Source organism: Plecotus auritus (assembly GCF_963455305.1).
Source record: "Plecotus auritus genome assembly, chromosome: 4".
NCBI lineage: Eukaryota > Metazoa > Chordata > Mammalia > Chiroptera > Vespertilionidae > Plecotus > Plecotus auritus.
Window position 1 is genome coordinate 156,583,334 of NC_137775.1, and position 20,581 is coordinate 156,603,914.

At 38.3% G+C, this 20,581-nt stretch overlaps 1 protein-coding gene across 6 annotated transcripts in view; it reads right to left on the reverse strand.

Moving 5' to 3' along the window:
* PCLO (piccolo presynaptic cytomatrix protein) overlaps positions 1-20,581 on the reverse strand; it is a 309,161-nt gene that overhangs the window by 114,516 nt on the left and 174,064 nt on the right. For all 6 annotated transcript variants that reach the window (XR_013960307.1, XM_080663233.1, XM_080663234.1 and 3 more), the window contains exons 8-9: positions 17,350-17,486; positions 11,479-11,569 (exon numbers count right to left, since the gene is read on the reverse strand). Coding sequence is in view for 5 of the 6 variants with exons in the window: in XM_080663233.1 (XP_080519359.1) it covers positions 11,479-11,569; positions 17,350-17,486 (228 nt within the window). In the remaining variant the exon portion in view is untranslated. The remainder of the gene's footprint in view (positions 1-11,478; positions 11,570-17,349; positions 17,487-20,581) is intronic.

The following is a 20,581-nucleotide window of genomic DNA, read 5'->3' on the forward strand; positions in this document are numbered from 1 at the left end:
TTACCAGAGGTAGAAGGGTGAAGGTGGGGGTTGCAGGAAATGGGTGAAGGGGTTAAAAAGTGCAAACTTCTAGCTACAAAATTAATAAATCGTGAGGATGGGCTGTAATGTACAATATAATGAGTATATTAATAATACTATATTGTATATTTAAAAGTTTCTATGAGTATGGATCTTAAAAGTTTTCATTACACACAAAAATGTGTACCTGTATATGGTGATGGATATTAATTAGACTTTTGTGGTGATCATTTCCCCATATGTACAAATATCAAATCATTATGTTGTGCACCTGAAACTAATATAATGTTACCTGTCAACTATATCTAATAAAAACAGTGATTCCATTTAATCATACTGAGGGTCTAAAACAAAATGACTCTTTGATATAAAAGTGGATGTTATAAATTAGAAGATAGGGTCAATTCATAGATATGGGCTTCATAGTTACTTGTTTAGCTATTGATGACAGGCTGGCACTAGGCATGGGGTCATTTACTAAGTGTGTTAAAGAAAATTGCTGTATTAGGGGAGACAAGTAATCCTATAATGTCATTGGAAATTCTACACAGTGGAATACTAATGCTGCTGTAAAAAAGAAGGAATTCTTACCATTTGCAACAGCATGGATAGAACTGGAGAGCATTATGCGAAGTGAAATAAGCCAGTCAGTGAAAGAAAAATACCTCATGATCTCACTCATTTATGGATAATAAAGAACATTATAAACTGATGAACATAAATAGATACAGAGGCAGAGAAGCATCAAACAGACTGTCAAACTACAGCGGGAACGCTGGGAGGGTTGAGGCGGTGGGGAGGTAAGAGATCAGCTGAAGGACTTGTATTCATGCATAAAAGCTTAACCAATGGATGCAAGACACTGTGGGGGGGGGCGGGGTGAGGGCATGTGCCGAGGGGTAGGGGAGGCAGGGGGAAGGTCAATGGGGGGGAAAAAAAAGGAGACATATGTACTACTATTTGTAATACTTTAAACAATAAAATAAAATTTTTAAAAAAGTACACATCAACAGATGAGTGGATAAATAAAATGTGGTATTACCCATGCAATGGGGTATTTGTTCAGCCTTAAAAAGGAATGAAATACCAATACATGCTACAACATGGATGAACTTTGAACACATTCTACGAAGTGAAAGAAGCCAGTCGCAAAGGACCACATGGTGTGATCCATGTAGATGAAATTTCCAGAACAGGCAAGACAATGAGGAGAGAAAGCAGACTTAGTAGGTGCCAGGGATGGGATAAAGAGGAGGTGGGACGACTGCGTGACGAGCACAGGGCTTCCTGCTGCAGAGAAGAACATGCTCTACATCTAGACCATGGTGTGAGTTACACAACTCAACTCCATGAACAGAATAAAAAGCACTGAATTGTAAAATAATAATAATAATAAAATAATTTAAACTTATATTACTCTAATGCTTTCCAAAATAAATGTCATTTTACTTATATAACATAAGAAGGAAGAATAATACTATTCTAGTTCAAAATTGAGTAATAAGTGTTCCTTTGTACTCTTGGACATAATACAGGATTGTGGCAGGCATATACTGTCCTGACTCCCATTGAGTCACTTCCTGTATAACACCCTCCCTTTTAGTGCAGATCTTGTTTCTACCAGTAAGATCTGACGAAGGTGATGTGATAGTCACGACCATGATTATAATGATACTAGAGGCCCAGAGCATGAAATTCGTGCAGGGGTAGGGTCCCTAGGCCTGGCTGGCAATCGGGGCCAATTGGGGCCTTCCAGCTGCTGGCCAGGGCCTCCCGTCCCTGGCTGCCAGCCAGGACCTTCCTTCATTTGGTGCCACCCCCCTGGTGGTCAGCGCATGTCATAGCAAGTGATCAAACTCCTGGTCTCCCAGTCAAACTCCCAAGAGGACACTTTGCATATTGGCCTTTTACATAAATAGATCTTACAGAGACTACAATGAGAATCTCTGCTGGGCTTGAAAAAAAGTAATCTGCAATGTGCGAGAAAGTCTGAGAGAGGGCCACATGACGAGGAGTTGAAGGGTGACTAGATGCTGAGAGTGGCTACTGGCTGAGAGCCAGCAAGAAAATGGAGAACATAGTCCCATGACTTGGGGGAACTGAATTCTGCCAATAACCAAGTGAGTTTGGAAAAAGATTCCCTAGCTTCAGAACAGGAAACAGCTCAGCCAACACACAGATTGCAGGCCTGTGAGAACCTGACCAGAGCCATGCCTGGATTCTTGACCCATGAAAATTGCGAGATAGTAAATAAGTTGCTTTAAGCAATTAAATTTGTTACACATCAATAGAAAATAGAAAAATAAAAGTTGTATTCTAAGTTTTTGTGCATGCAATATATAGATGAACATTATCTTAGTAGCAAACTTGTGGAACATTTGTGTTTATAGTAGTTACCACAATGATTGAGTAGTGATAGAGGGTAGGAATGGAAGGGATATTGGCCATGGAAAGTAACCTTTTGCCCTTCAAAAATAAGAACTGTGTATCAGTTCTGCAATTCTGGGTTTGTGGTATAGTGCATGTAGCAAGTATATGGCACCTAAGCAGAACCAAATATATAACTGAATGAATAATGAATAAATAGTAGATTTGTATTGTATTATATGTTTTAAAAATGCCTTTTAATTACATTAACTCATTGGTTCTTAAGATAAAAAGAACAAACAAAATACCCTGCATTTTTTAAAAAATATATTTTTATTGATTTCAGAGAGGGAGAGGGAGATATAGAAACAGCAATGATGAGACAGCATCATGGCTCTGCTGCCTCCTGCATGCCCCCCATTGGGGATTGAGATGGCTACCCAGGCATGTGCCCTGACCGGGAATCAAACCATGATCTCCTGGTTCACAGGTTGACAACACTCAACTAATGAGCCACACTGATTGGGCAATACCCTGTATTTTACACATGAAGACAATGAGGCTTTGCAAGGTTAGCTGCTCAAGGTAACATATAATATATGGGAAAGCTAGAGTGGGGTCCACACTCTCACTCCAAGTGAATGACTCAGCGATGTGTCTCTTGTTTGATTAGTGCCAGTGTACCTGGTTGAGAATCAGAAAGGATGGGGTTGGGAGGAGCACAGCCAGCCTTTCTTTTACTCACTCAGTTGTATAGAGGAGCATGATGGAATAGATTGAAATCAGGCCATTAAAAGGAGAAACTACCAAAATATTAAAAAAAAAATGTTGGGAGACATCATCTCTCAGTCAAGACTGAAAAGAAAAAAAATACATTTCTGGCTTAGGCAGCCCACAAAACATACAGTATAACTTAATCTGTAACTATAACTCATTAGTTGGAAAAGATTATGCTTGTTTTGTATTTCTATTTTTCTATTGATGAGTTAATTTTAGCTTTATTTTTTTTAGTTTTACATTTTTAAATCATTTTTTAATTTTAGTATTTGTATTACAAATATGAATTGCTTATAGATATTTTAAATTTTCTCTACAACTTTTCATGTTGGGTACTATCCATACCATTTCTGGCCAGAAAAGCTGAGGCTACGGTAGGTTAGGAACTTGCCTAGGTTGTCCAGCACATAAAAAAGCTAACGAGAGCCCATTTTCTTGCTTGACTCCCACATCCATGTTCTTCTATACATATTAGCTCAGCACTCGAATTGTCAAGAAAATATTCTTGAGGGTCAAGGAAAATCCTTATTCTTTAATTGAATCTCATTTCTTATTGCCAGTTTTCCTATAGCCAATTCATATACATTTTATATTTATACCATTCAAGTTCATTACTATTACCACTTATCTTCCTCTCCTCTAAGTGAAACACCTTGAATGCCTTCATCTTCTCCTCAGAGAATCAATTAATTCCTTTCATTTTATTTTATTAAGAGTGCATAGAAAAGCGTGCTAACTTATTCAGTTAGAAGCAAAGCCTATAAGGTCAAGTCCTTAGCAGGAACATGACTGTGCAAGCAACATTTATCCTGACAGATGTCTGTGGAAGTTATGCTGTTAATGTAGAACTAGCCCTGACAATAAACACTTTCTCTGTTACTGAGGGAAATAAAGGCAAGCCTTTATTAAAATTTACCAGGAAGAAATTGTGGTTTTAGAAGAGATTCAACCTGACACTTATTACATTTCTATAGATTTATACTTAGTTTATTTCTACAAATAATCTGAGAGGCTTACAATGAAAACTGAATCACATATTACACTGTTAAAATTAAGGAGAAAAAGCCATCCTGAATGGGGAGGAAGTAATTTCAGGTCTCGGGCACATGTTCTCAAGGTGACACATTTTTCCTTTGTCTTCCACACGAAGCAGAAGAGATGACATAATTGTTTTAACATCCTATTCTGAGGCTTGGTCTGCTATGAAAACAAAGTTTTCTAAGAAATGCATACATAAATGATGTGGGAGGAATGTTAGGTGGGTCTTTTCTAAAAATACTTTTTAATTGATTTCAGAGAGGAAGGAAGAGGGAGAGAAACATTAATAATCAGAGAGAATCCATTAATTGGCTGCCTCCTGCAACCTGGGCATGTGCCCTGACCAGGAATCAAACCATGACCTCCTGTTTCATAGGTCCATGCTCAACCACTGAACCACTCAGGCCGGGCAAGTGGGTCTTTAACTAAACTACACTGTTGCTTCATTTCCTCTTTATTTGATGTGCCACATTTGAGGACAGCAGGGCAGTCTCAAGCAACAAAAGTTAAACTTATTTAAAAAAAAAACACAAACTTGTGTACCTTTTTCATTATGGTTAAGCTTCTTTCAGAATTCAACTCTTAAGTAGACAAAAAATAAATTTAAAACCATTCCTTCACACCCTAACCAGTTTGGCTCAGTGGATAGAGCATTGGCCTGTGGACTGAAGGGTCCCAGGTTCGATTCTGGTCAAGGGCATGTACCTTGGTTGCAGGCACATTCCCAGTGGGGAGTGTGCAGGAGGCAGCTGAATCGATGTTTCTCTCTCATCGATGTTTCTAACTCTCTATCCCTCTCCCTCTCCCTTCCTCTCTGTAAAAAATCAATAAAATATATTTAAAAAAACAACATTCTTTCACAAAGGAGGTTATATTTTCCATGGTTTCAATGATGCCCATCCTCCCTACTCAATCAAATTCCAACTCTCTGTCTTCCAATCCACCATGGTCCTAACTTTGGTCCTATGTACACTGTGGTATAGCAAAACAAAACAAAAATCCCAAGTACCAGTACTCTACGCTCCTGTATATTAAGTAGAGAAGTCATTGAAAGGAAATAACAAGACTGTCTCTCACATTCCTGGTTGTTTACTTTGTTCCTGACCACAATCCTCACAGGACCCTGCATGGTTATCCTCCACTGCTCCCCCCGGGTGTGAACATACGTGACTAACAGACTACTGTCGATGTCATCTGTCTGGCGTCAGGTGCTGTTTGGCCATCACCATACTCTTGGATAAAAACCTCTCCCTCATTGTCCGACTGAATAGGAGGCAAGTAAATACAGGATAAAATATCAGCTTGATATTAAATGTTATTAAAATGTGGCTTTAGATAGGAGAAACTGCTGTTTTTAAAATTTGGCTTTTAAAGTAAGGTAATATTTTTTTCTTAAATTTGTATCATTTTAAATTCCTACAGTGAATAGCAAATGAAAAACTACAATCTTAAATTGGGAATGCAAATTGATAGAGCTCATCTGCTAAGAAAAGATGTCTAGGAACCATCGAAAATACCCCTTACTTTTTATTCAGTAATTTACTTTTGGGAATATATTTTAAGGAAATATTAAACACTGTGGCAGCATTTTTTCATTGTGGCATCCTATATAATAAAAGAGTAATACACAAATGGACTGTACCTCCGCTACACTCACAAGCTACACCCACCAGCCAATCAGTAGCGAGTATGCAAATTAACCCAACCAAGATGGCTGAGGCCATGGAGCAAGCAGGAGGCTTGGGTTTCCCCAGCAATGGAGGAAGCCAAGCTTCCTGCACACCCTGGCCGGCCCTGGACTCCACTCAAGGCTACAAAGTTTCAATTACAGAAGATAAATAAATCCCAACAAAAATGGTGACAGCCATGGAGCTGGAGAGAGCAGGAGGCTTGGGTTACCCCCAGGGATGGAGGAAGCCAAGATTCCACAGCCCTGGCCTGCCTTGGCCTCCACTTCAGGCTACAAAGTTTCAATTATAGAAGATAAATAAATCCCAGATCCCAGGGCCTCCGCTTGGGTCGCCCGGTGGCATGGCCGGCCTGCAAACCACCACAGGCACCTCACCCAGGCCGTCCCACGCCCCAAGAGAACCCCCACCTTGATCTGGGACACCCTTCAGGGCAAACCAGCTGCCCCGCACCTGTGCACCAGGCATCTATCCTATCTAATAAAAGAGTAATATGCAAACTGACCATCACTGCAACACACAAGATTGCTGGCCCCTTGTGGCCAAAGATGACTGCCCCCACGTGGACACAAGATGGCCGCCACAAGATGGCCAGCAGGGGAGGGCAGTTGGGAGGGACCAGGTCTGCAAGGGAGGGCAGTTGTGGGCAATCAAACCTGCAGGGGAGGGCAGTTAGGGGTGACCAGGCTGGCAGAGGAGGTAAGTTGGGGGTGACCAGGCCTGCAGGGAAGGGCAGTTGGGGGGGATCCAGGCCTGCAGGGGAGAGCAGTGTGGGGGTTTACCAGGCCTGCAGGGGAGGGCAGTTATGGGTGACCAGGCCTGCAGGGGAGGGCAGTTAGGAGTGACCAGGCCTGCAGGGGAGGGCAGTTAGGGGCAAACAGGCTAGCAGGGGAGCAGTTAGGCATAAATCAGGCTGGCAGGGGAGTGGTTAGGGGGTGATCAGGCTGGCAGGCAGAAGCGGTTAGGGGCAATCAGGAAGGCAGGCAGGCGAGCGGTTGGGAGCCAGCAGTCCTGGATTGTGAGAGGATGTCCGACTGCCCACTTAGGCCCGATCCTACCAGTCAGTCGGACATCCCTCAAGTAGTCCCAGATTGGAGAGGGTGCAGGCTGGGCTGAGGGACACCACCCCCCATGCATGAATTTCATGCACCAGGCCTCTAGTTATATATAATAGTCAAAAGAAGAAGGCAAAATAATGTCCAACAATTGAGGAATGGTTGAAATAAATATCCTATCTAATAAAAGAGTAATATGCAAATTGACCATCACACCAAGACACAAGATGGCCGCTCCCATGTGGTCAAAGATGGTTGCCCCCGTGTGGACACAAGATGGCTGCCACAAGATGGCCTGCAGAGGAGGGCTGTGTGGGACGTTAGGGGTGACCAGGCCAGCAGAGGAGGGCAGTTGGAGGAGACCAGGCCTGCAGGGGAGGGCAGTTGGGGGGGCAGGCCTGCAGGGGAGAGCAGTTGTGGGAGACCAGGCCTGCAGGGTAGGGCAGTTTGGGGGGAACAGGCCTGCAGGGGAGAGCAGTCGGGGGGGACCAGGCCTGCAGGGGAGGACAGCTGGAGGGAAGGGCAGTTGGGGGGGACCAGGCCAGCAGGGGAGGGCAGTTGGGGGGGACCAGGCCTGCAGGGGAGGGCAGTTGGGAGCCAGCAGTCCTGGATTGTGAGAGGGATATCCGACCGTCCATTTAGGCCCGATCCCACATGGATCGGGCCTAAACGGGCAGTCGGACATCCCTCAAGGGGTCCCAGATTGGAAAGGGTGCAGGCTGGGCTTAGGGACCCCCCCCCCCCACCGTGCACAAATTTCATGCACCAGGCCTCTAGTCTATACAAGAAAAACTAGCCATTAAACATATGTATGTAAAGAATATTTGATGTAATAGGAAAATGACTTTACCAGGCAACTTGTACTATATTAAAAATATGTACATAAACTACATTACAATATACTCTCAACTTTCTGTGTGTACATGGTATAAAAAAACAGGAAGAAAAAGAAGAAAATATAAATTGTAAAATTATGATGGCTTTTATTTTAATCTTTATACTTTTCACTACTATTTTATTTTACAAAGGATCGCACTATCTATCTATCTATCTATCTATCTATCTATCTATCTATCTATATATCTATCCATCCATCCATCCATTAACACACACACACACACACACTCATTTTATGTATATACACAAAGAAGGGTGAGAATAATATGTGCATTTAGCTACTGGCAGCTGAGAGCCAGATGAGAGGTTTGCTTTTGAGACCTCTAAGAGAAAACAGAGAAATGAAAATCTTCATGAGAAAATGGGGAAAAAGATGTTTTAATCTACACCATAGATAAAATTCTTTGAGCAAATGAAGAGATACAGTACAAAAATTGTACATGTACATACATGCATGTACTTACTCATATTTTGTTGCACATATTTAATTTTCAATATACAGTTTCTAGTATTCATTGTTTTATGCGTATCAGTTCCATTTCAAATATCTTGCAAAGACTTGGAAGCAGAATTCTTGCATAGGATTTTCCTATATCTGCCTCATATCTAGTTTAAGGTTGAATCTATATTTGATATCAAATATCTACTTGTTTTTAATTGAAGGGAGATAGTTATTTATTGTAAATTCCCTTTATGTAATCTCCTATTCTTTGAAAAAGGTTGGAGCAGATTTAACAGAGAGGGTGGCTAAATTGTGTTTTCAGTATTTTTATTGAGGTGGAACATGAGGGTTTACTTATTTTTTCCTAATATTGGAAAATATATATAAATCTATTGCTACCATTCTATCTCAAGTCTGAATACTGAGATATCTCTCTACATCACTTACAGAGACAGAAAGCAAATCTGACATGTGGTTGGGAGAGGAGTGTTGGACGTTGATACCACTAGCAGGCTCAAGGGAACTTTGTAATGATTGAAACATTCTAAACCCAGTGTTTTAGATTGTGGTGAAGGTAGCAGAACTTCATAAATTCACTAAAAGTCATTGATTTGTGCACTTACAATGTGTACATTTATGATATGTACATTGTACCTCATTAAAGATGGAAAAATAATAATACAAAGAGCTACCCACATTTGGTATTGCTATTGACTCAGATCCAACGAGATCCGTTACATTTGTCTCTTGTTCCTGAAAGCCCACTAAGATGGTGAACTAATGAGAAATAGAACATGAAGCCACTATTTCCATAGAAGACATTGCTATTTTTTGAAGCTAAACATTTTTTATGTTCTTCAATATTACACTTGCTAATTAGCCTTTCTAGCCTTGCAGATGTAGCCAGTCCATTATGGATCTATTTAAGCAGTATCTGTTTTCAAAGCTAGAAGAATATTTTTGGCTTGTTTCAAACAGCTGTGTTTCTAGAGCCATAAGATAGAGTACTAAGTAAAAGAGACTCATTTTTTTAAGCTTTACATTTTATTCTTTTTTTCCTGATAATTTCTAAGAGAAGGGGAAATAACATTTGCTGGGAGTGTAGTAAGTATAAGATTTTGTGCTAGGTTCAGTTGCAGTTATGCAAGATTCATAGAGCTGGTTTTACTGTTCTTATAGAGCAAAGTTATTATCAAATTTACATAAGTGATAGAGCTGAACGTCAACTTGGGTATTTCTGATTCCAAAATTCATTACCTATGCTCTCCATTTTGCTGCCTTGTGCTTGGTTGAAATCACTTTACCTAAGGACACTTGAAAAATATATTTACCCTATAGTAATCAATACAAGGTAACCAATACAGGGTAAATATAATGGAAAATATTTGAATTATTATTTTAGGGAAATATCAGAAGAAAATGGGACATTCAGAGAGATGATATAGTATACTATTAATAAACTTAATATGCAAAACAATAATCTTCATTTCTCATTCTGCAAAATCTATATACTGAGAAAAGTGAATTTAGTTTTCAGACTACAATACTTCTGAGAAATCAATAACTTTTATTTCTGTTATTCTTAAATTTTAAAACATTTTTCCTAATTGTAGCAGAAGAAAACAAATTAAAATAATGAGTAGCAAAATATAACCAGTTGATGAAATTATTCATACAGTATACAAATAATAATAGAGCTAAAAATAGATACATTGTAATAGAGTCCTAATGATTTAGTAAAAATGGTTTGAATATTTCTGTTTTTAAAAATAATGTTTGGCATTGCTGGAAAGTATTATGTTGTTTTGCCTTATGAGCTGGAGGGAACTGAAATAGTTTGTAGCAAGTAATTATTTCTACAAAAACAGTTAAGATTCACCCCTGGAATTTTCATCAGTAGTTAAAATACAATCTGCACCCAATAAAGGTTGAATTATCTGTCTCTGGTGGAAGACAAATTACCCAATCTTAAAAGGGAAAGAACATTAGCCTCCTAATCGATTCATTCTCTATGAAAATAAAGACAGAAAAATTACTCAAAGCAAAACCTGTTCCATACGCACATGCTTCCTGGTCTAAAATCTGCAAGGAACAACAGCAAGTACATTGAAAAAATACCTCTTTTTGTTCTTTGTTATCCCAGTCCTACAAAAAACAAAAACAACCCTCCAGCACATTAATCATGTTGATATGTCACCTATACATATATCCATAATATATACATATATAAGAACTTATATCTTCAAAAATATTTTCTTTTGATGTACAGTGTTAATGAAACAGAAAAAAATATATTCGAGTGAGGATATAGTACTTATATTTTAAAAGTTATTTAATTTGACAAAATTTATATTTTGTCTCAGATTTAAATAAAAATTTTAAATTTATAATATAAAAATTCTTATTTTCTTTCAAAAGCATCAAAGTCAGTAAAGCCAAAGGAAGACTGAGGAACTATCAGATCGGAGGAGATGAAAGTGGTGTGGTAACTAAATGCCATGTGAGATCTGGATTGAATCCTGGAACAGAAAAAGAAAAACTTAGTGGTTGAGTGGAGAAACTCAAAATTTAGATAAGATCTGCAGGTGTTTTAATAGTATCATACCAATGTTAACTCTTGGTTTCCATCATCTTATTGTGGTTAGATGTGAATCTTACGAAAGCTGGGTAAAGGGTGGGAAAAAGAACTAAGTGTAATATTTTCTCAGAGTCCAAAATTATTTCAAAATAAATCATTTAAAAAAATTACATCATAAGCTTTGGTTTACAGAAGAACACAGTAAAAACTCGGCATAATTGGTGATGTTCAAGGTATAGGGAAATTTATTACTTAGAAGAATCCAAGATAGCTTTTTACTTCCTGTGTAAAAATGTTTTATAGTCCCAAAGTCAGTGACCATATTACACAATAGAGCAATAATTATGGAGTATTATAATGCTATGTACATTTTTTAAAATGCAGGTAATGAAAATGATATAAATATGTACCATTTAGAAATTTGTCATATTAATGACCATGCCATTATTGTTTTTTCTGTTCATATGCATAGCATTATTTTTAAAAATTTTCCAAAACAAATTTTTGACAAAAAAGTGTTTTCTAAAATTTATTCAGTTATCCAAACTGAAAACCAAATACATATATCAATCTGACATTAAAATGGAAAGGACTAGATAGTTTGATTTTCTTTACCTGAAACTGTGTGATCCTTAGAGTCCCTTGTTATTTTTATCCTTGCATGAGGAAAGATGTAGTGCACAGTCTTCCCATTCATCTGTATAATCTAAGACATACACGTGATAAGGTGAAAAATCAATGTTAAGACACTTAAAGTGCAATATGCAGAACTAGACATTTTTTAAAAGCATATTGAGTCAGTCAATAAAAACATAATGGAAGTTTCTGGAATGATCACCATTGAAGCATCTTACACTATAAAATAATATTATTGGTTTCAGTGTTCATTATGGCCTCAGAAACTGACCAATAAAATAGGTCCAGAGACATGGATGCATGAAACAGACTGACAGATCTCAGAGGGAAGGGAAAGAGGGGAAAAGAAATTAACCAAAGAACATATATGCATCTATGTATTGCCTATGAACACAGTCAGTAGTGAGATAGTGAGATGAAGGCCTGGGGTGAGGCAGGGGCTGGGTGGAGCGGGGCAAAGGAGGGAAAAAAGGGGACATCTGCAATACTTCAAAAAAAAAGAAGTGTGTGGGAATACTAAATAAAGATGTTAAATAGAATTCTGAACCAAAAAGATGTACTTTTGGTGTAGAAAGATTCATTGGAATACTCAGGTGGTTTTAATCTGTCAATCCAGCAGTAAAACTGTTAGAATTCTAGATATTAAAAGTAAAATACAAATTGAAAAAAATACAAGCTTAAATAAAAGCCTTTAGTTTTAATTCTCCTCAGGAAAGAATAAGCTTAATCAAATCTCTGATGAATATAAAAACTTCCCAAACAACAGCAGAATCCTGTTAACTCCAGGAATATTATATGAACCCTACAAAAATATTGTTTGCGAGATTGTAAAAATATATGGTCAGTATAATCAGTCAATCTTGATAATTTATACTAATACTAACTTTGCCCGCCACTAAAAACCTCATGTATATTCATAACAATTGAGTGTACATTTTCCTTCTTTCATCCTCTCGCTTCCTGTTCTTTTTGTCTCCCTCTCTCTTTTCTCTTACTTTCTCTCCTGTGCCCCTTACTTTCCATTACATCATTTTTCTCCTTCTATTTCCTGTCTTTCTCTTCTCTCCTTCCTCCATCCCCTAATCTGCATTCAAAGATCTTTTTTTACTAAATTTAAACCATGGGCATTGATTTTAAAAACTAATTTCCCCCACTTGGCTAAAAAGAAACTAAGAAAACACAATTTTGCCTGTTGCTGTTCCTTGCATTCTCCAGAGTAAGAAGTGGATATAATCTCTTAGTGCATCTATTGCCCTTACTAGAAGAGGAGTAAGGTTTCCCAATTTTTTCATCAGAGCTTTATCAGCTAGCCAGAAAGGCCTTTCAATCTGTACCTGAGGTGATGTTGGTAGAAGGGATGTTAAACATCATTACCATAAATGTTGCTTTCAGAACATCTCATAGAATCTCCTGTAGTTTTAGAGGTTGTCTACAACCACCTTCATAAATTCACTTAATAAATCAGAAACATTAACCTGCCATAAATATGATCATTATGACTGTCTGCAGAAAGAAGAGGTATCTGTCTCCCATGTATGACCCAGCTGGATCTTAGCTTTTTCCTAACCACTGCAGGTGAATGTTGAGGGAGTTCTCCAGCAGATGGAGTATCAGGGAAGGTGTTGTTTCTGCCAAATAAGGAAGAGCAGGAGCAAGGCCAGAGGGGCAGGACTGATGTCAAGTAATGGCACCTTGTCTCCCCAAGAGGTCGGTATCTGATAGCATTGTCTTTTGATGATTCTGCATTGAGAGAACTATGACCTATTGCCTCCCAGGAAAAAGGATTCTTCCTCTATCCTACATATTTCAAAAGGAATTATTTTCATGAAATGAGCCTTCATACTTACGAAATAATAACACTTGCGTTAACATATCTTTTGTTAATGCAGACATTCATCCCTCTCTTCACCTCAACGCAAGGCATGCTTTTTCAGTATAGAGTGCTCTTCTGATGTCCCAAGCACTGTGCTAAGCCTTGTATATGTGCCATGGTGGATGGAATAGGGAATCCCTGCTGTCTAGGAGCTCACAGCTGTGACACGACGTATGCAGTACTATTGGAAGAACACTTGCCCCATATTAGTGAGAGGTGTGAGTGGTAGTAGCAAGGAAGGCTTCTTGTAAGATGGGTCATGTTCATAGGGACCTAAGTGACATGTCAGTTAGCGAAGAGAAGAGAGGTGGAAGAGCATTCAGGTGGAGGAAAAGAGGCATTCAAAGACCCAGAATCAGAGGAGCTTAATATATGTCAATATATCAATTACATGAGAACTGCAGGTGTGGGCATTAGTGCACAGTGGAGGTATTTTGGACTGGTCAAGAAGTGTTGACCCATTTCCCATAAAAATAAGCAAACAGAAAACAAACAAAAAGAAGTGTTGACCTTTATAACCATCCTGTGAAGGGTATTAGTCCTATTTATAGACGAAGTAACTGAGGAATATTTTTTCAAAAAAGAGATCAAGTAATCTGCTCAATTCACAAAGCAGAGTTGAATTTCCACCCAATGAATATATATATGTAAGTATGTATTTATATATCTATATGTATATTTAAAAGAAAATGATATGAATCTGCAGATTTTGTTTCCTCCTATAGTTAATGATTTGGAGTCTAATAAAAATGTGTATGTCTCTAATGTATGTTGTACATAGACTATTTTAAAAAGCAGATAAATTAGTATTTGTATTAGTCAATTTGGTTTTATTATTCTTGCCTCCAGAGCATTTTATGAGCATAAATTCTGTTATGCATGTTTTCAAATAAAAGCATCTGGATTTATTGGTACGCAGAGCTCAATATTATTTTTTTATAATTAGAGATGCAAAGAAGTGAATAAAATGAGAATGACATGTTGCTATTTTCTCTAGGCCAAAATATAGCTATAATCAGTTAAAGGGTAAAACAGTATTTGAAAATAAATATCAATGTAAAAAGGCATAAATTCTGAACTTTATATAAATGTAATAAAAAGACATGTTGTCTTCTAGGTAGCTTCTATTTAGAAAAAAACTATCAAGAAAATCAAAGAAATTATTGTTACATAAATCAACATAGTTGTTTTTTTGGGGGAGGGGGTTGACTATTACAATATGGAAGGGGCACATTGGGATTTCCAAAGGCAGGCAATGTTCCCTTTCTTGGTCTATGTGGTGGTTATATGGTTGTTCACTTTATAACTAGTTTATAATTCTATATATTTGCAATTTTGATAACTACATTTATAGTTTTCTTTTTGCATGTTAGATATAAAAATGAACATGTAAAAATTATAAAATGTAAAATATAACTTTTACCAAGAAATTACACATTAATCTATTACGCTTACCTAGCTATCATCCAAACAGGGATCCTTACATTTTCTACTTTATTAACAAACACAAGAAATTTATTTAGTGATTCTTAAATTTTGGGGTTATATTGGTCTCTAATTATACTATCCTATCTAATAAAGAGGGAATATGCTAATTGACCATCACACCCTCACAAAGATGGTGGCACCCACAGCCATTAAGGAGGGAATATGCTAATTGAATGCAACATCCTCAAAGATGGCGGCACCCACAGCCACAAGATGGTGGTGCCCAGTTCCCTCAGCCCCGCCGGAGTGGCAGGCATGCGGCTTGGCTGGGACCACCCCAGGCGGATCCGGCCGACTCCACACACCTGCTTCCGGAGTCCCCCAGTCCCCTCAGCCCCCCAGCCGCCCAGGGCCAGTCCGAGGCTCAGGCAAGCCTCAGATGGCAGCTGCCCAGCTGCCCAGGGTGGGCTCAAGGCACAGGTAAGCCTCAGATGGTGGCTGCCCAGCCGCCCAGGGCCACCTGAGGCTCAGGTAACCAGGGCCACGCTGCCAGCAGTGGCAGCAGCAGAGGTGTGATGGGGGCATTGCTTTCCCCTGATCGCCGGGTCGCCTTCTGTCGCTGAGAGCTCCCAAACTGTGAGAGGGGGCAGGCTGGACTGAGGGACCACCCCTCCAGTGCATGAATTTTCATGCACTGGGCCTCTAGTTTAAACATAATGTGCTATATGCTCAGTGGATCAAATTCATAAATCTGTAGATGCTAGTAATAGAAAATTAGGAGCAAAAGTGTCATTAGGGATATTAATGTTTTATCTACAGACATTAGAAAGGGATTTTAGAAAATATTTTTTGAGGTGCACACAGATTACTTAAAATGTATTCTCCAAAAATATTAGTTAAATAAATAAGTTAGACAAGACTATTCTGAGTATATATGAAAACAGTAGTATTAGGAAATAACTATATGGAAGACACTATTTTTTTTACCCCTCCATTTTATGTATTTCATCTTATTAGGATTTGTGTTTTCATCTTATTAGGATTTGTGTTTTCAGTGACTTGATCTAGGTTTGTAGGAAATGCTAAACTTCAAAGAAACAAATAATGATAGGTAAGGCAAAATAATTATGAAGTGATTCTTAAAATACATTTAGTAAAATTATTTTTAGCTAACCAACTTATTATTTTAGTAACTATAGATGAAAACATGTAAATTCACATTTTAAAAACATATTCAGAATGATTTTATTAATTTTTATTACTCCCCACCCAGATCTATTTGATGAGATTGAAATACAACTATAAATACAATTCAAGATAAGCTAAGAAAAGTATAAATCAATAGTCTGTAAATGAAGTACAAAGAAATGGAAGTGTATTAATATGTGCATAGAGGTAACACACCCCTAAACCAAAACTTATTAAAGGTATCAAAAATTAAAAAGAACGAATATTTGAAACACAGAAGTATCACGGAATTTCTAGAAAATGTAATAGCATATAGAAAAACAAAACACAAGAAAATTCTGATAAAATAAAATTCTATTTAACAGTCAGAAATTTGTCCATGAAAACAGAAATTGATTAGGGAAAAAACAAATCTAAGCATATAAATACTATCTTTTGGACAGTACTTATTACTCATGCAAAAGTCTTTTCTTTTATACATTAATGTGACAAACACTGAAATAAATTACAGTAATTTCACGGTTCTTTTTTGTTGTCTTCTACATCAATGAATCAGTAATCAGATAGGATGATTTGGGAGTTAATGTATGTAAAATAAGTAACTATCTCTTTTGTGACTGTTTTAATGATTATGAGTAACAGCCTACAAATATCTGATCTGTTAAAGCAATTATTGAAAGCCACTGGTTTACTAGAGAAATCTTTTTCAGTTTATCCAACCGTTGATCTCCTATTTATCTTTCAAAATCCAACCTAAATATCACATCATTTACTCTAAAGTGAATAACTTCCTTTTGGAATCATATTTAGCTAATTGTGAAATTTATCTCTACATTTCAGTTTCTTCATCTATAAATAGATATTAATTAATAACACCTACTTTATGTGGGTTCTGATAATAAAATACAAAAATGAATACAAAACACTTCCATTCAATACACTCTAAAATATGTTTCCTTCATTCCCCAAGGGAAGCCTTCCCTGTCCCCAGCTAACTTAGTTTGGTATTTGCTATTCATAACATCTGAACACACTGTTATTGGAAAACATTGAGAGTTCCCAAATCTATTTCACCCCCTCGTGTGTAAATTCTTCAGGAGCCTTAGGTATTCTACTTGAGTGTTGTGTCTGATGCACAGACGTTATCTGTTGGAGGGATGAATCACTTAAATTGCCTGGTAGAATCACAGCTATGCTGCAAGGTCAGTTGTGGCTGAAAAAGTAAAGTACTTACTACTTCAAAATTGTGAACTTTAATGATGAAAGTTTCATGCATTTTAGTATAATTGAGACCATTCTAGGGTGAATTTTTTTAGAGGGGCAGTATAAATCTAAAAGAGATTGCTCAATATAGTACTTACTTGCTCTTGATGTTGACTGAGTGGTCTAGAATGGACCAATCTTTCTGGCAGTTTTCGATCCAGACCATGTCCATTTTCCAAACGAGACTCCCTGGGTTTGTCAAACCAATCTGTTTCTTCACGACGCAGATGATAGGCTTTGGGGACCAAGGAAATATCAAACACTGTAACCCCAACTAATACAAACGATAGAGGGCAACAAATGTTCTGAAGTACAACATGCATCAGGCTTGTTAACCATTCATGCATTTCAAATACAACTCCAACTGGAGCAAAATCATTCCCAATACTATGTTTTAAAAAATATGTATCATGGAATAACCTAGAAAAAATCATCTACACACCTGTGCAACCTTTCAGAGCCAAAGAAAACAAAAGTACATTTTAAATACAGAAAAAAAATAATTTAGAGAGTGAATGAAATAAAGAAGTGAATATTCCATACAAGTCATTTTATTCAACCATAGTTCTCACTTCCTCACCTCCTCCCATCACCCATCTCTAGTCTAAGGAAAATGTACTCCTCAAATACAGAAGATTTTGTCACTTTCCCACTATCACATCAAACAAGTATATATATGGATGTGGCTGCTGGCTTTGAATATCAAGTATTTTTTGAAAACATTATGTTTTATGACATCCTATCTAATAAAAGAGTAACATGCAAATTAACCATCACTCTGCTACACCACAAGCCATGCCCACCAGCCAATCAGGAGCAAGTATACAAATTAACCCAACCAAGATGGCTACAGCCACAGAGCGAGCAGGAGGCATGGGTTTCTCCAGCAATGGAGGAAGCCAAGCTTTCTGCACACCCTGGCCAGCCCAGGCCTCCACTCAAGGCTAAAAAGTTTCAATTATAGAAGATAAATAAATCCCAACAAAAATGGCTGCAGCCACAGAGCAAGCAGGAGGCTTGGCTCTGCTCAAGGCTACAAAGTTTCAATTATAGAAAATAAATAAATCCCATATCCCAGGGCCTCTGCTTGGGTCACCCGGGGGCGTGGCCGGCCTGCAAACCACCACAGGCCCCTCGAACAGGCCACCCCACGCCCCAAGGGAACCCCACCCTGATCCGGGACACCCTTCAGGGCAAACCAGCCAGCCCCCACCCGTGCACCAGGCCTCTATCCTATCTAATAAAAAAGTAATATGCAAACTGACCATCACTCTAACACACAAGATGGCTGCCCCAATGTGGTTAAAGATGACTGCCCCCATGTGGACACAAGATGGCCACCACAAGATGGCCAGCAGGGGAGGGCAGTTGGGAGGGACCAGGCCTGCAAGGGAGGGCAGTTGTGGGCAATCAGACCAGCAGGGGAGGGCAGATGGGAGGAACCAGGCCTGCAAGGGAGGGCAGTTGGAGGCAATCAAGCCTGCAGGGGAGGGCAGTTAGAGGTGATCAGGCCTGCAGGGGAGGGCAGTTAGGGGGAACCAGGCCTGCAGGGGAGGGCAGTTAGAGACAATCAGGCTGGCAGGGGAGCAGTTAGGCATCCATCAGGCTGGCAGGGGAGTGGTTAGGGGGTGATCAGGCTGGCAGGTAGAAGTGGTTAGGGGCAACCAGGAAGGCAGGCAGGCGAGCAGTTGGGAGCCAGCAGTCCTGGATTGTGAGAGGGATGTCCGACTGCCCGTTTAGGCCCGATCCATAGGATCGGGCCTAAACGGGCAGTCGGACATCCCTCGAGGGGTCCCATATTGGAGAAAGCGCAGGCTGGGCTGAGAGACACCCCCTCCCATGCACGAATTTTGTGCACTGGGCCTCTAGTTAATAAATAAAAGAAAACATCATTTCTATAAGGATTCCAGGTATTATTGCTAGGAACATATGTGCCATAATCATCTGGTAGCCTAATATTAAAAACTAGAGGCCTGGTGCATGAAATTTGTGCATGGGTAGGGTCCCTAGGCCTGGCCAGCAATCAGGGTCAATCGGGGTCTTCTGGCTGCCGGCCAGGGCCTTCCTTCATTCTGTGCCACCCCACAGTGAGCGATCGAACTCCTGATCAAACTCCCATGGTACACTTTGCATATTAGCCTTTTATATATATAGATTGTCTTTTAGAATTTTTATTAAAAATAAAACAATTATTTTCTGTGAGATCTAGGAATTAGATTGAAGAGTTGATTGACTTTCTTTCGTACTTATAGTGTAACAAAACTTGACATCTTAAAATACTTTTCTGAAAATACAACCATTTTTAAGTACATAATTATTACTTTAGTTCTTAGTACTTCCAAAGTTTTTTGAAGCTATTATTTAGTGACCAAAAAATCTATTTTACCTAATATACAGAATTTAACTTTATACATATAAAGTTTTATTCTTGGTAAGAGGATTCCTAATTAATAGTCTTTGGAAATATTTTGTTGCTTCCTAAATGGGAGCTGGAGCAGCTTTTTCAAGTGCTCATCCTAAAAGATTGGTTGGCGATAATATTGGTCTATTCTTCCTGGAAAGTTACTTCTACAATGTCACACTGTTGAATTCTATAACACTAGAGCTTTCTCTTAACATCTACATACTTGATTGTCTTCTCTTTCAAAACCTTCTACCATGACTTTTTTAAAGGCGATTTTTATTATTTCCTTGCTAGCAGGACTGGCTAACCCACAGCATGTACACTATTACTTACTTCTACCTCCTGTGATCCTGGTCAAAGTTAGTAATTAACCACAACATTTCTTCCAAAAAAAAAAGGAAAAGATGAGAAATGTGTCCTAGTTCATTCAGTCAGTCTTAGATTTAATGAAATACACTGATATGTACCTGATCTGTGGCTGTACATGTACTTCTCTGATCTCCCCTATAAGGTTCCAAGCTGCTTGAGGGCAAGGCTCATATCTTGATTTTTATTTCCTTCCCTCAACACTAAAAACAATGCCTTGCAAATGTCAAAACATTCAATAAGTATTTAGAAATGAATAAAACAGAAAAATCAGCCATCAACTAGAGAAAGAAGTTAAATATCCTAATTATAATACACATGTTTTAAAATAAATATTAAACTGTCCCTTGGACTTTATTAATAGTTACACAATCATCTCTTATAATCTACTGGATATTTATGGTTTTTCATAGTTTTAATTAGATCTGAATTGACTAAATTTATGAAAAAATATTTAGCGTAATAAAATTTGATAAGCAAATAGAAAACAAATCCATTATTTAATCATCATAGTAAAATTTTATGATTGTCCCAATAACACCAACACTATTTTACCTTAC